Raw genomic sequence first — 14705 nt, 5'->3', positions numbered from 1 at the left:
TAGTGACTGGGTTTATGTAGCCTCCTTCCAACCCCCAGAGTATTCCCATCCCTAGCCTTCTTGTGAAATCAGCAAGACAGGATCACACAGTCATGAGCACAAAGTTGCTAACATGCTTGGACAGAATGGTGCAGCTCAGCTCACCTCACCTTCACATCAGTGCAGTCAATAACTCGGGTTATGTGACATTCGAATTTTCATCTTATGGTCAGACTCAGAAATATAGGCCAAGCTCCAGTATAACAAAGTCCAAGTGCTTGTTTTAATGCAGTTTTTTTAATGATGATGTTCAAACTTTTGAAGAGAAATCTGAAAGATTCAGAACCTAAATCTGAATATTTAGGGCCCATCCAAATAAAGAAGTTTGATTAGGACTTTTAAAGAATCAATGTTATTAACAGGTTAAAAAAGCAACACTGAGATGAAAAGCAAGTTTAACCATAATGAAGTTGTCTTTGTTTTCTTCAAAAATGCTTGTTAAACTTTTTTTTTTTAGCACTTTGGTATAGAGAATTGGCTGTGCATAGAACTGTTATTGAAATAACACTATAGTTGTAGATAGTCCATCCATTAGGGAAATGGTGGCTTGTTTGATTGGATTCTTTTTTATTCACGGTAATGAGATTTTTGCTTGGGGATTTAAATGTTTAAAGATTCAATAACACTGAAAATTCAAGTTCAAGAAATGACGGTGAGGCCCCGCTGGGCTGACCCAAAGTGACATGATCGTGTGGCATTTAGAGGGTGTTTCTAGCAGTGCTGTTACTGTTAGAGAATGAGACCACCCTTCAAGGGGCTGCTCATGTCCATGGAGCAGAGTCCATCTCTCACATTTGAGAGTGGGGAAGGAAGGTGTACATGACAGGCTGGCCTCACCACACCCACCTGGACCTCAGATCCCTTGTGATGGGAAGCCCACTTGGGGAGTAGAACCCTTGGCAATACTGACTCAGGGTTTGTGAAATCTCCTTTTCATGACAATTGATGATTATTATCCACTGAGGAAATTACATTTCACCTGAACTCCCCAATCCCTCAGGCATTGGCCAGCAGAGTGTCCGAGGGCACAGCCGAAGGTGCGAGAGTCGGCACTGTGCGTTTGCTGCAGGGTGGAAGCTGGCAACGAGGAGGGCTGGCAATAAATGTACATTATTATGTCTCCAGAAGTGCTTAGTTTTTATCTATTTATTTCTAATTCTTTCTGCTTTAAGTTTTGTTGTTTTTTTTTTCATGATCACTGCTTAGAACTCAAGCTCCTGGGATCAAACTTGTATCACACAGGCTGGAGAAGGCTGTGGAGAAACCGAGTCCTCCCAGGTCTCAAGGTGGGTGGAGGGAGCCTGCAGGGGTCTCCTTCCCTCCCCTCTTGCCTGTTCTGCCTGATCAGAGCCTGCACACGAGTGCAGAGGGCTCCCTTAGAGAGCGCTGGGCTAGAGGAAGCTGAAGTTTCAGAATAAGCATCCTATTCTGTGGCCTCCTTTCCACTACAAACTCCTTGAGGAGGAGTGAGACCCCAGAAGGACAGGTGAGTCTCACCTAGGCTGACCAAAGTCCAGCTCAGCCAGCCCTTGATGTATCCAAGATATCCGCCCACAGCAGTGAGAAGCTGATGCCACTCAAAGCCATTCTCAGTCTACATCCACGATGCTGGGAAAGAAAAACCAAGTTCAATTTACCAAAATATCTGTATTATCTATAAAAATTGAACTCTAATGAGTCACTGATACTGGAGGCAGCAATATCCGACTGTGCTGACATGCAGAAGGAAGATAGCTCTGTCCCATCAACCCTATAGCAGAACATTTGTACTGAGTGGCATGTGGGCGGAGTCATTTGTAAGGCCTCAAAAACCTGGACACTTTGGAACGTAGCAATCGGATGAAAGATCTTGGAAACATCTCTCGGGACTCCTGGGCTGTGTACTTGAAATAGTTCTGGGGATGGGCCAGGACATCAAACAGAGCCTTGATAAGTTTCTTATCCTAAAAAGAACAGAATTTTTGTTACTGGGCCAAAATATTTAAATATGCTGACATTTTGCCCATGGAACTGTGATGACCTAGTATTAGGCCGTAGCTTGCTTAGCTGAAAAACACTTGAAAAATTGTTTCCTCTGATTTTTATCTTCTTTCCAGTTTTTTTTTCCTAATTAGTTATATGAAGTATGAATTACTTTTATAAATAAAACTTTAATATGGAAAAAACCTGTTTTCTTTTTCCCAACCAGATGAATGCAACACTGAGATTTGGGAGAATTTGTAGGATTAGTGATACCACAAGTGTTTATTGCTAATTATTTGTAAGTATTTAAACTTTGGTGAATTTTAGGCTTGAAGTATACATAAGGAGCCAAGGATCTTCAACTATTTGTAATTAATAGAAAAACATCATTTGCTGCTGGTTTGGATTTACAAGCAGATTTCTCCCTGCCCCTCCACAAGTTTCCAAATTAAAAAATACAACTTCACTTGACAACACTAAAGACAGCAACCTGATTTTTTAAAAAATTAAGTCTGGTGAAGGTATAAAACTGACCTTGGCCCAGGACAGGCTCCGTGTCTGAAAGGTGGCGACACACAGCAGGAGGAGAAGCCTTCTCCAACAGTACTTGGGAAGCTCTGTGGATAACTGCCATGTCCGCCTGAGCCATGCACTCACCTTAAGTATTTCCTGATGGTTCTCAGACGCATAGAGCCTACCATCTCGAACTATGTCTTCAATGAGTTCCTGGTAGTCCTCTGTTGGAATAAAGAACATGTTTTGCATTCTTATGATTTGTTACTTCCAAACTCGCTCTTTCACTTTTTGATAAGGTTCTGAGAAATGCCCCTTCTGTGGCTGCTATCACTTGCCATTCTGCTACTGAGAAGACAGTCAGAAGGGAACTTCCATAGACTCCACCACCTCTCTTCACATACCAGCACCTGCACCCATCTTCCTCCTCCCCTCTTCCCTCAGATGAGCCTCTGTGCATCCAGTCCAGGCTCATCCCTCCACTTAGCATGCCAGGTCCATCTTCTCTCCCCAAATCAACAGTATTGTTCTAGTAATTCTGCTCTTTTTTTTCCTACATTATACATTTTTCTCTCTATTGATCTCCCCCACCCACCAGCATACAAAAATGCTGTATGTCTCTGACTTTAAAAATCCCTCCCTTGACCTCATTTCTGCCTCCAGCTTCCATCTCACTTATCTGCTCCCTTTTGCAGCAAAAATCCTTAAAAAATATTGTCAGCACCCACTGTCTCTGATTCTTTCCCTTTCTTTCTCTCTTAAACCCAGTCCAATCAGCTTTGGCCCCCATTACTCCTCCAAAACTGCTTGGTGAGACCAGCAATGACCTCCATATCGCTAAATCCCAATGGCCAGTTCTTGGTCTTCATCCTCCTTGATGCATCAGTAGCTTTTGACCTGGCTGGTCACTCTTCCTCCTTGATCCAGTTCTTCACTGAGCTTCCAGGACACCATGCTCTTTGGTTTTCCTCCTACCTTATCCGTTACTTCTCTGAGGCTTCTTTGCTTTTCTTCTCTCTGACCTTTTACCAAAGGAGGGTCCCAGGGCTTAGTCCTTGGTCTTCTCTTCTCTGTCTACACTCACTTCCTATTGAGCTCATCAGGCTCTCCTTTCCCTCTCCACCTCCCCGCCTCCCACTTTTTTCTTTATCCTTGTATTATGTAAAACAATCAAGCTTCCTATCCACCAAGAAAGACTCTTCTCTCCTTTATTTGAATGGGGCTGGAGAGTGGAGAATTTGGCTGGTTGGGGAGGAAGAGAACTATGTGTGCGCTCTCATTAATATTTTTTGTCCTGATGTACACATTAAATGCAGTGCACGCTGTACTTCTCCAAATGCCAATCTTCCCCCTTTGAAGTCTAGCTTATTTCCTATAGTCATCATTCAAATCAAGCATATGCAAAGCACAATCTTTTCCAAATTCCAGACACAGAAAAAATGCCTCTTTGTATGCATATTGTGTGTGACAAAGCCAAACACAGTATAAGAACATCATTGAAATTGTGTGAGAGGAACTCTTGAAAAGTTTCTCTCAGTTAAGGGATGGTAAATGGAAAGTAATGGTATAATAGTTACAATTACTAATTTGATATGTTTACAATAGCATTGGTACTCTATTAGTGTGGTGTCTTCTTTTATTTTAGTGAATATAAAACATGAGAATACATTTTCTTTCATCTTGAATTCCTCTGCGGCAGTGTCTCTCCTCTTTTTGATGATGGGACTGCATCATCATTGTTGCTGTGCTGCATTCTGGTGTAATAGGAAACTAGAGAGCTGTTTGCCATTCCACCAAATGCTTCCAGACTGCTATTGTTTAAAAAATATATTTCTTCTGCTTTTAAGAACTGTGTTTCCTTACTTGCTCCAACTCATGAGAAATGCAGCAAAGTTACATTTAAGAATCCAGGCTCTGGAGTCCCAAAGTCCTGGTTCAAACCCTGCTTTGCAACCTTGCCATGCTGGGACCTTAGGTCAGTTCCTTAAATCTCTAAGCCTGAGTGGCCCCATCTATAAAATCAGGAAATAATCATGTCTACTTTATGGAGTGATTGTGAGGAAAGCACCATGTAAAAGGCACTTCAGCATGTACCTGGCAGTCAGCAATGCTCAATGCGTGTTAGCCCCAGCTACAGTTCTCACCGTTCTCCAGCTCTCAGAGGGCTCGTCTATAGCAGCCTCATGTGCACCTTCTAAATGTGATTTCTATTCTTCTGGGTTTGAAAAGAAGATATCAAATTTTTTGGAAATACATGTTCGAATAAAACGCTCTGAGTGAAGGCCTCGGGGGCTTCTCTGTGGGGAAAATAACAGTTTCCAACTATTCTCTACTGTGACACATGCAAGACACACTCTTGTGGGCATACACTGCATTATGTGTAATTTTCCCCAGTTGGAGCTACAACTCTTTTTTTAATTAAAAAAAAAATCAAGACATTTTAATGTGTCACAAAGGCAGAGTTGAGAACAGCCATATTTATTTTGGAGTCTCAGTGTCTTTTTGCTTTCTTCCTGATTCCAGATAGGAGAGGTTGCCAGTTGGTTGCTTTGGGGTAGATGAGGCTCTCTGTCTGTCTCAGCAGAGCCTTGTGGGAGGCATTTGTGTCTACCCCAAGAGTCAGATACTAAAACTCCTTGTCTTGGGTGTTTGACATTATTTCAGGCAACTGTAGGACAAAGATGATGATCCTTGCTTTTGTTACTTTTTGGGAAAGCTATAGAATATTGTCTTCCCAAACAATTTTGGCACTTGCCATCCTAAATTCCTTCAGTGGCTTCCTCTAAGATTAAGTCTGTCCTCCAGAGCTTGGCCCTGAAGGCTCTTCATAGCCGAACCCCATTCCCTTCTAGTCTCCTCTCTCACTGCCAAGCCCTACACACCCTACCCACTGACCAAATAAGATCATTCATCGGTCCACACATACACCAGGTACTTCATCCTTTGACTTATGTCCTTCCCTTTTTCTGAATGTTCTTCTCCCCCATTTATGCTCAAAATGTATATGTTCTTTCAAAACCCACATCTCTCAAGACTTTGCTCTATTCCTTCTAAAAGCTCATGTAAAATTAACTGCTGCTGCTGCTTCCATGCTCACCTAGGGCTTTGTGCTGTTATAGCATCTATAACTATATATATATATATATATATAGTGTTTCTGTCACTAACCTTTGTGTTTCTGTCACTAACCATGTTGTTTCCAGCACTTAGCCCAATGCCTGACATAGTAGATGCTCATTAAATATTTCTTGTCCAGATGAACAAATAAGCTCATGAAGAAACAGATGATTCCTCTCCCACAGGACTGTGTAGTCCTCCAGGACAAAGGTCCAGTTCATTTTATGCTGTTAGTCCATGTTTGCCAACCAAGTCTCAGAGCTAGGTAGAGCCCCAGGGCTCAGATGGGCCAACTCTTCATCTAACATGAAGAAAATGAAACCAGAAGTCATCTGACTTGCCCAAGATCCCACAGTGAGTCAGTGAAAAAGCCAGGACGAGAACTCAGGTCCTTCCCCACCTCAGGATTCTACCTAATAAAAGCCACAGTCATAAGAAGTTAATATTTACTGAACAATTACTATGTGCCAAGCACTGCCTCAAGTCCTTTAGGAACTCTCATTGAACTCTCAAATAAGTCTAATGATTATCCTCATTCACACATTAAGAACATGAGGCTTAGAGATGCATACACAAAGTCACAGAAGAAATCATAGCCAGGCCGATCAATCTGACTCCAGTGCCCATGTTCTTACTCACCAAGCAATGCTCACTTTTAATATATTTTCTAAAACATCTTTTCCTCCTGTTGTCAGTGTCCCCAAATGCCTGTTAAAATTTGGCACTTGTGAGTCAGCAATGTCTTTTCCCCTCATCCTGCCTGCCTTTCTGAGCATGTGTGCTTGTCAGCAGTTTGCCAGCTGGCTCCGAAGTTGGCTCTGTTGAAAGCAGAGAGGCTCTTTCCATGTGCTGCAGGCTGTGCTTACCATCATACGTCACATATGGGACCTGGAACCCTCTAGCACTGTTCCCTTCATTGGATTTAAACTGAATCCACAGCTTCTTTGACCTGGAGGTGAAGGCAATGGGGCGTTCGTAGGTCTGGCAGGTTTCATATGTTGTCACAGAATTGGATGAAGCTGCCAAGGGAAGTTGGAGAGGGGTGGGGTTTAAGACTCACCACTGATCAGGCATACAGTAGATGCTCATCTTTCTAAACATTCAAACCGTACAATAAGTTATGCTCAAGAGCTCTTCAGGCCCAGCTGAGCTATCATAAGTCAAAGGTCCTGGAAATAGAGTAGATTCAGCTGGTAATTATGGACCCCCAGGGGAGGCTACGCCGGAAAGACCTGGGGCTTGGTAAGCAGCAGCAGCCCAGACTGTACCATTCACTGTAGGAGCTGGGTGAGGGCCTCCCATTCCAGAACTGACCTGTTGTCATCTAATCATCATCACCACCATTTGCTGCCTAAGACCAGGCAGTATGCTAGGCAATTTATGGGCTTTGTCTCATTTAATCTTCTGAAAACCACAGAAAGTTGGTGCAACTGTTACCTTTTTAATAGAGAGATTACATACTTGCCCAGGGTCATATAGCCAGTATGTGGTAAAACAAGGATTTAAATCTATACTTAACTTCAGACATTTTAACCACTAATAAGGAGAGCAAATGATATAGTGGCTTCATGTGTCATCATCATTCTTTTTGTTTGTTTGTTTCTTTTTTGAGACAAGGTCTGGCTCTGTCAACCAGGCTGGAGTGCAGTGGCATGATCACGGCTCACTGCATCCTCCACCTCCTGGTCTTAAACGATTCACCCACCTCAGACTCCCGAGCAGCTGGGACCACAGGCGTGCACCATCATGCCCAGCTAATTTTTTTAAAATTTTTTTATAGAGACAGGGTCTCACCTAGGCTGGTCACAAACTCCTGGGCTCAAGCGATTCTCCTGCCTCGGCCTCCTCCCTCAGCCTGGGATTACAGGTGTGAGCCACTGTGCCTGGCCTATTACTCTAAGTGTTTCACAACTATGAACTCCTTTAGTCCTTATAATAACCCTATAAGGTAGCAACTGTTATTAGCCCCATTTTTTAACAGATGAGAAGACTGAAGTGCAGAAAGATTCAGAATGTGTGCCCGAGATCATAGAACTAATAAGAGGTGGAACTGGGACAGAGATCCAGGCAGTCTGGCTGCAGAGCCCCTCATTACACTGCCCGTAAGCCGTGTTGATAGCAGTCTTCCTTTATGGACACTGGACCATGAATCAGGATAGGAGGACAGGTCCCCACCTGGCCAGGCTTGGTCAGTCCCCAAGCCATCAGTTGCAACTCAGTATGAGGCCTTGTCTGGGGCCAATACTGCATGCTCCTCACTGGCTCTCCGGGTCCTTGTGGAAGAGGGTCCAAAACACCCCAGTGAGCACAGAGGGGAAGACTGACCTGCAGGGTCACTACCTCTGGGGTCCAGCAAGATGCTTCAGTGTGTGGCTTTCATTTAAATTTTGTTTCTCACCAACTCTATAAACTCATGTTCACCTCTGCTCTAATATGGAGGTGACGTTCTAGGCCTGCTCCTCACATTGAAAGCCTGGGGAGCAGGTCATTAGGCTTCCCAGCTGGCCTGAGAAAGGGAGGGAGGCAGGGAGTGAGACGCACAGGTTTTCCGCATCACCAGATAGTCTCCACAGTCGTCCTCTATGGGCAGGAAGATCTCAGGAACCACGATCAGGATGCGGCGCTTGGGGGGTGGGTTGATGGTCCACGTACACTCGGTGTTGGCTGGGTAATTGCCTGGGTAGTTTGGGGATTCAATGTATCCAGTGAAATCTCCCAGCTCCCCTCCACATCTTCTGTCTGGAAAAGGAGATGCCCTGAATTATGGCACGACACTGTCGTCTCTGTCCTGACCACCGCTAGCTTGCTGAGCCCTGCAGCATCCCTGTTGCCACCCAGGAATGGGGCATGAAAATGACACCATCTGGGAATGAGTCTGTCCTGTAACCCTCAGGGCCCCCTGTGGGAGCCAAACCATTAAACTCCCCACAAGCAGTCTACCCCTCTGAGTTCCCGAGGCACCGTTTTCTCATTAGCCTGAAAGCGTTCACAGTCAGGGCAGGTATTTGTGAACAAAAGGATAAATTTAGCTTTCAGTATTTTATTTACCAAGTCCAAGTGTCAGAGGAACCCATGAGACAGAACTTCTAGGTCTCTCAAACTAGGGGGAACAGAGCTCATTGCTCTGTGGAGACTATCTGACCCTTTTTCAGAGAACTTTGATGAAGACAGACATACATTTTTCACTTTTCTCTCTGGTTAAGATCACATCTTTTTTATTCACCTCTAATTTTTAAAAAAATTATTATTATTTTTGAGATGAGGTCTCTCTCTGTTGCCCAGGCTGGAGTACAGTGGTGCGGTCATGGCTCACTGTGCCCCTGACCTCCTGGGCTCAAGCCTCCCAAGAAGCTGGGACCATATTCAAGTACCATCATGCCTGGCTAATTTTTTTTTCTTCATTTTTTTGTAGAGACAAGGTCTATGTTGCCCAGTCTGGTCTTGAACACATAGGCTCAAGCTATCCCAGCCTTGTCCTCCCAAAGTGCTAGGACTACAGGCATGAGCCACTGTACCCAACCCATTTTTTATTTATTTATTTATTTTTTTATTTTTTATTTTTTTTTTTGAGACGGAGTCTGGCTCTGTCGCCCGAGCTGGAGTGCAGTGGCCAGATCTCAGCTCACTGCAAGCTCCGCCTCCCGGGTTTACGCCATTCTCCTGCCTCAGCCTCCCGACTGGCTGGGACTACAGGTGCCGCCACCTCACCCGGCTAGTTTTTTGTATTTTTAGTAGAGACGGGATTTCACCGTGTTAGCCAGGATGGTCTCGATCTCCTGACCTCGTGATCCGCCCGTCTCGGCCTCCCAAAGTGCTGGGATTACAGGCTTGAGCCACCGCGCCCGGCCCCCATTTTTTATTTTTAAGGAAGGAAGAAAATTCTAATTAGCTATCAGTAGGTACAGGGCATGCTGGATACTTATGTCTGGCACCAAAGGCAGAGGCTGCACATGCATGCACAGACCCCTCCCTCACCCACAGCACCCAGCTGCATCTTCATTCATCTAATCCCACTCATCCCAGAAATGTCACCCAAAGCTCTGAGAGCTCAGAAATGAGAGAGACACAGTCTTTACTCTCAAGGAGCTCATTATTTAATACTGTCAGGTAAATCTGTGCAAGAGAAGATGTTGAAGGGATTACTTTTTCCATCTCTAGTTACAACTGGGATTTATTATTACTAGAAAAAAAAACAAACAGGCTTTTCTTCTTGGAAGAAAAGAGGAGGAAGGGGGAGCCATGGGGCAGAGAATTGCCTTCAGTCCTGAACGGCTGCCCTAGGAACTGTGCCATAAGGCTCCCATGGGGCCAACCAACGGCCAGGTGGTGGAAGACAAGGGAACATTCATCTTGTTCTAACACTGTGAGCTTTCCAAAGTCCAATCCACCAACAAGCTAGGATATCATGAGGTAGCGAGCTTCCTGTCATAGCAGGTATTCAAGAAGAGACTAGATGGAAGGCTACTTATAAAGATGTTGTTAAAAGGACTTCCTTGCAATAGAAAACCAGGTGACCTTTCAGTCATAAAGTTCGAATGATTTACTGCCCCCCTCAGTCCCAAGCTCCTCTGGTTTAGCGGGGGCCTCTTTGCTTCTCTGATTGCTGTCTTAAAGATTAGCTGGGATTTACTTTTGGCCTTTACTGGAGAGTTTTTGTTGTAATTTTGGTTATAAATGATGGCTTAAAAAAAAAAAAGCCTAGACAGCAAGTCCTTAAATGATTTGCTTCCCCCTTCCTATAAAACACTAACCGGTCTCCTCAGCATCTATCCAAGGCTTTGCCTCCTGGTCTGCCTGAGACTCCCTTTAGCGCATTCTAGCCTGAGATCCAAGGGTCTCCTCCCAAAAGGCCTTTTGCTTTCCTCCATCTGTGCTTCCCTCAGCTGCTCTCTCAAACATAAGGCTCTTTCTCCTGCTCTTTCCCCATCGTCTCCATCAAAACCTTCTCACACCCTCCAGAAGCCTTTCATTATCTCTCGAGACAGAGTCAATTGCTCCTTCCTCTGCAGTCTCACTGCCTGAGCTCCCTGCAGGGTCAGCGATGCTGATTTATTCTGCTTGATATCAACCAAGTCCTGGCAGAATGCTGGGCACGTAACAGGTCCTCAGGCAATGCATGCTGAGCAAGGGTGGGCTGAAATTATGCCCCAGGAAGGAAATTAAGGCAAGTACAGCTTGTAAGTGTGCCTGAGGAAGTAGCCAGGATCAATAAAGATGAGTCGCTCTGCACAGTCAGGCCCTGCTCTCTCTCCACGCTGGTCTGCATGGCTGTGAGCTGGACTCAACATCTATGTGGTTCTGAGTGAACCTGGGACCTCTGCCCCATGCCCCCTGCTCTGAGTTGGACCCAGACACATATCTTCTTAGCCAGAACTGTGAAAAGCCTTAGAGAGAGAGACCTACTTTTACACTGGGTTATGTTTGTGGAGCCATCAAAGTCAGTCGTAGTATTTCCTGGGCAAGAAACACAATTATCTTTTCCAAATTCAGGCTGGTATGTTCCCGCTGGGCAACGAATACATCGGTGAGTGGTGGTGTTGTAGAAATGTCCAGGTGAACATTGAACTGTGGGGCAAGGGAGGGTGAAAAGAATGAAAAAAGGAAAGATTATTTTAATCAAATGCAGCACAAAGATTTTAAAGTTTGTGAAAGAAATGTTTATGTGCAAATGAAGTAGGGCTTTCCTACCAATCTGGGGCTAATCAACACTTAATCCCTAAATAGGCAGTTTGGATGGGGCTCATGAAACAGAGAAATCCAGAGGGACAAGATATGTGTGTATCTCCAAAGAGTTTCTAGAGAGTCAGGCATCAATGATCAATGTTCACAACTCCAGTCTTCATGCAGAGCATATCTGTGAGTATGAGGGCAGGCGGTTGCAGAACTGAGTTGGGTTTAGAGTTGGGCTCCCTGGGAAAAGGCAGCTGGAGTGGGGTTCTGGAGAAGGGATATTGGGGGGATGTTCTAGGTCAGGGCACTGAGATGGAGGAGGGCTAGAGGAAGGAACCAGGGGAACCTTTGTACCAACTGGCTCATCGGTGCCTGATCATCCCTTGTCAGCCTGTCCAAAGGGGCTAAGGTGGCTGGAGGACAGCTTGTCCAGTGAGTTCCTGTGCCCCCTGCACATCCTGCAGGGGCAAGTGGAGCTGGGACCCCCAGCCACTGGGGCACTGCATCAGGCTGGGCTTGACTGGAGCCTCACCAGACTCCCATGATACTTAGAAGGGAAATCCAGTCCTAGAAAAAGGCAAGCTGCCAAGTGCTCACCTCTGGTTTCACAGTCCTGAAAGGAAGTAGCTCCCTGATGTTTGGTGGGAAGGCCTCCTCCACAGGGGAAGCAGGAAGTTCGGCCAGCTTCAGGCTGGAACGTGCCTAGGGCACAGAGCTGGCAAGGTGCAAAGCCATCTGCAGAATATTCACCAGGTTGACACAGACCTGGAAGGACCAATAGCCTTACATTAGCAAGGCCCCCAGGCAGACCCTTGCCCCCAACTCTCCAGATGAGATCAACTTCAGTCCAACCTGTCACCCCGTGCTGACCGCAGTTCCCACCTCAGTCAGAGAGCACACAGTCAACACTGCGGTGCTTCTGACCCTTAGTCAATGGCACATGAGTGCCTGCTGTTTATACACAGGGCTACACAGTACAGTGCAAAGATGGAAACCAGTAAGTCAAATGTCAACTGCTTCCAAAGTATAGGAAGGCCTGGGGAGTTCTCAGGCTTAGGTCTACACACTGCCTAGGCATCCCCTGCAAGGCAGGAGAGGGAGTTCTCTGCCCTGGAACCAATTTGGTAATTAGATCTAGAAGTACCCCTTTACCTAGCTGATTACATCCTAGTGATATAAAGAGTGATCCGGACTGGGCTTGATGGCTCATGCCTGTAATCTCAACACTTCGGGAGGCTGAGGCAGGAGAATCACTTGAGCCTAGGAGCTCAAGACAAGCCTAGGCAACATGGCGAAATCCCCTCCCTACAAAACATTTAAAAATTAGCCAGACACAGAGGCACATGTCTGTAGTCCCATCTACTCTGGGACTGAGTCAGGAGGATCACTTGAGCCCAGGAGTTCCAGGCTGCAGTGAGCCATATTTGCACCACGGCACTCCAGCCTGGGTGATCCAGCACAACCTTGTCTCAAAAAAAAAAAAAAAAAAAGTGACCCAAAGAGTCTCCCCTCTTTTAACAATAATATTTACTAAGTTAGATCTTACACATGTTACACCTGGGACAAGAAACACAACCATAAACAAACAAAAGGATTTCTAAAAGCACATGTTCCTCAGGAATTAGTCATTGGCAAGATGCTATCAAAGTCTGCTATCTCTTATATTCTTAATCATCTCCCTCCATTAATCATAGTGGTCTTATTTTCCCCCATAAGTTATAGATATGATAGCATTTCAAGAGCACACACCCTTGGGAGGAGCCTGGAGCGTGTCAGACCTGGGTTCTGATTCCACATTCTCCACTTGGCTGTGTGACCTTAAAAGAGTCACTTTAGCCTCGTGGAGTTGTAATGATTATATGAATTATGAATAAATCATATAATATACTTAGCATAATGCCTGGCATAGGTGAATATTCAATACATGCTAGCTATAATAACCATTATTACTAATATTCTTATTGCTGTCAATTTTTTTTTTTTTTGAGACAGGATCTCTATTGCCTAAGCTGGAGTGCAGTGGCACAATCACAGCTTACTGCAGCTTGACCTCCTGGGCTTAATAACTATCCCTGCGCCTCAGCCACCTGAGTAGCTGGGATTACCATGTGCCACCACGCCCAGCTAATTTTTTTTTTTTAATTTTTTCTACAAACGAGGTCTCACTATGTTGCCCAGGCTGGTCTTTAGGGTTAGGGTTAGCCACCTGAGCTCAAGTGATCCTGAACCCAAAGTACTAGGGTTACAGGTATGAGCCACCATGCCTAGCCTAAATTTTTCTTAATAAGGTCACATAGGCTGGGTGCAGTGGCTCACACCTGTAATCCCAACACTTTGAGAGGCCGAGGCGGGTGGATCACCTGAGGTCAGGAGTTTGAGACCAGCCTGGCCCACATGGCAAAACCCCGTCTCTGCTGAAAATACAAAAATTAGCAGGGCATGGTGGCATGCACCTGTAATCCCAGCTTCTTGGGAGACTGAGGCATGAGAATCACTTGAACCCAGGAGGTGGAGGTTGCGTTGAGCCAAGATCACACCACAGCACTCCAGCCTTGGTGACAGAGACTCTATCTCAAGAAAATATAATAATAATAATGTCACATAAAAGGGTAAGTACATGCTGAAATGTCCCCCCTTATCAACCTTGCAGTTAGTTTTGGAGTTTTATAACAGGCCAAAGATATTATAGGAGTCACACAGTCAATATGAGGATTTGATTTTTAAGCCAGAAACAGCCTTGCAGTTGAGTCTGGAGTTACTTAGGTGGGAAATAAAGCTGAGGCTGGGAGTCACTCCAAGGACAGCTGTGGGAGCAGCACAGGGGATCTTCACTCTGTCATGGCCATCAGATACAAATCACCATTCAGATCACACTTGCCACTGGAGCCCACAGAGTGTCAATACAGCCAGCCCTTCTCCCATTTAATAAAAGGAAGACATTTAATAATAAAACAAATAGGAAAGCCCACAGAGCTTGAGATTGACTTCAAAGTTAACATTTTGTAAGAGATAATTAAAAGCTCTTCACAGAGGAGGTCCCAGTTTTAACAAAATAAATGGATATATTTGTTTTAAATAAAAAAGCTATGAATTTGAGACCAAAGCTAGAGAAAACCCCAGACCTCCTCTCTTCATTTTAACACTTTCAAAACAGTACCTATAGACAGGGAAATCACTCAGGTTTCAGGTGTATATATTTCCAGTGAATAAAGCGTGCAGTTGCAACACTTACACTCTTCTGCTAGTGTATTCTACCCCATCTTCATTTATTTGCTCGAATGAGTATCTGCCCAGCATGTATCAGGCACTGACCTAGGCACTGGTGAGCCAAAGATGAGCCAACATGGTCCCTACTTGTAGGAAGCCCCAGGTGAGTGTGCATTGTCTGGAGTCCTTGAGATGCC

At 45.0% G+C, this 14705-nt stretch overlaps 1 protein-coding gene across 14 annotated transcripts in view; it reads right to left on the bottom strand.

Moving 5' to 3' along the window:
• Positions 1-257: 257 nt before the first annotated feature.
• Positions 258-14705, bottom strand: part of SCUBE2 (signal peptide, CUB domain and EGF like domain containing 2) — a 73666-nt gene continuing 59218 nt past the window's right edge. For 9 of the 14 annotated variants that reach the window (XM_077963513.1, XM_077963512.1, XM_077963508.1 and 6 more), the window contains 6 exons: positions 11899-12066; positions 11035-11196; positions 8173-8370; positions 6498-6650; positions 2659-2738; positions 1199-1982 (listed from right to left, as the gene is read on the bottom strand). In XM_077963513.1, the coding sequence (XP_077819639.1) occupies positions 1830-1982; positions 2659-2738; positions 6498-6650; positions 8173-8370; positions 11035-11196; positions 11899-12066 (914 nt within the window). In that variant the 3' untranslated portion in view covers positions 1199-1829. Of the gene's footprint in view, positions 1983-2658; positions 2739-6497; positions 6651-8172; positions 8371-11034; positions 11197-11898; positions 12067-14705 lie in introns of all 14 variants that reach the window. The other 5 variants (XM_077963507.1, XM_028833703.2, XM_015114899.3 and 2 more) reach the window with 2 other exon arrangements.

This window comes from Macaca mulatta, chromosome 14 (assembly GCF_049350105.2).
Source record: "Macaca mulatta isolate MMU2019108-1 chromosome 14, T2T-MMU8v2.0, whole genome shotgun sequence".
NCBI classification, from domain to species: domain Eukaryota; kingdom Metazoa; phylum Chordata; class Mammalia; order Primates; family Cercopithecidae; genus Macaca; species Macaca mulatta.
This window is presented reverse-complemented; position numbering and strand designations above follow the sequence as displayed.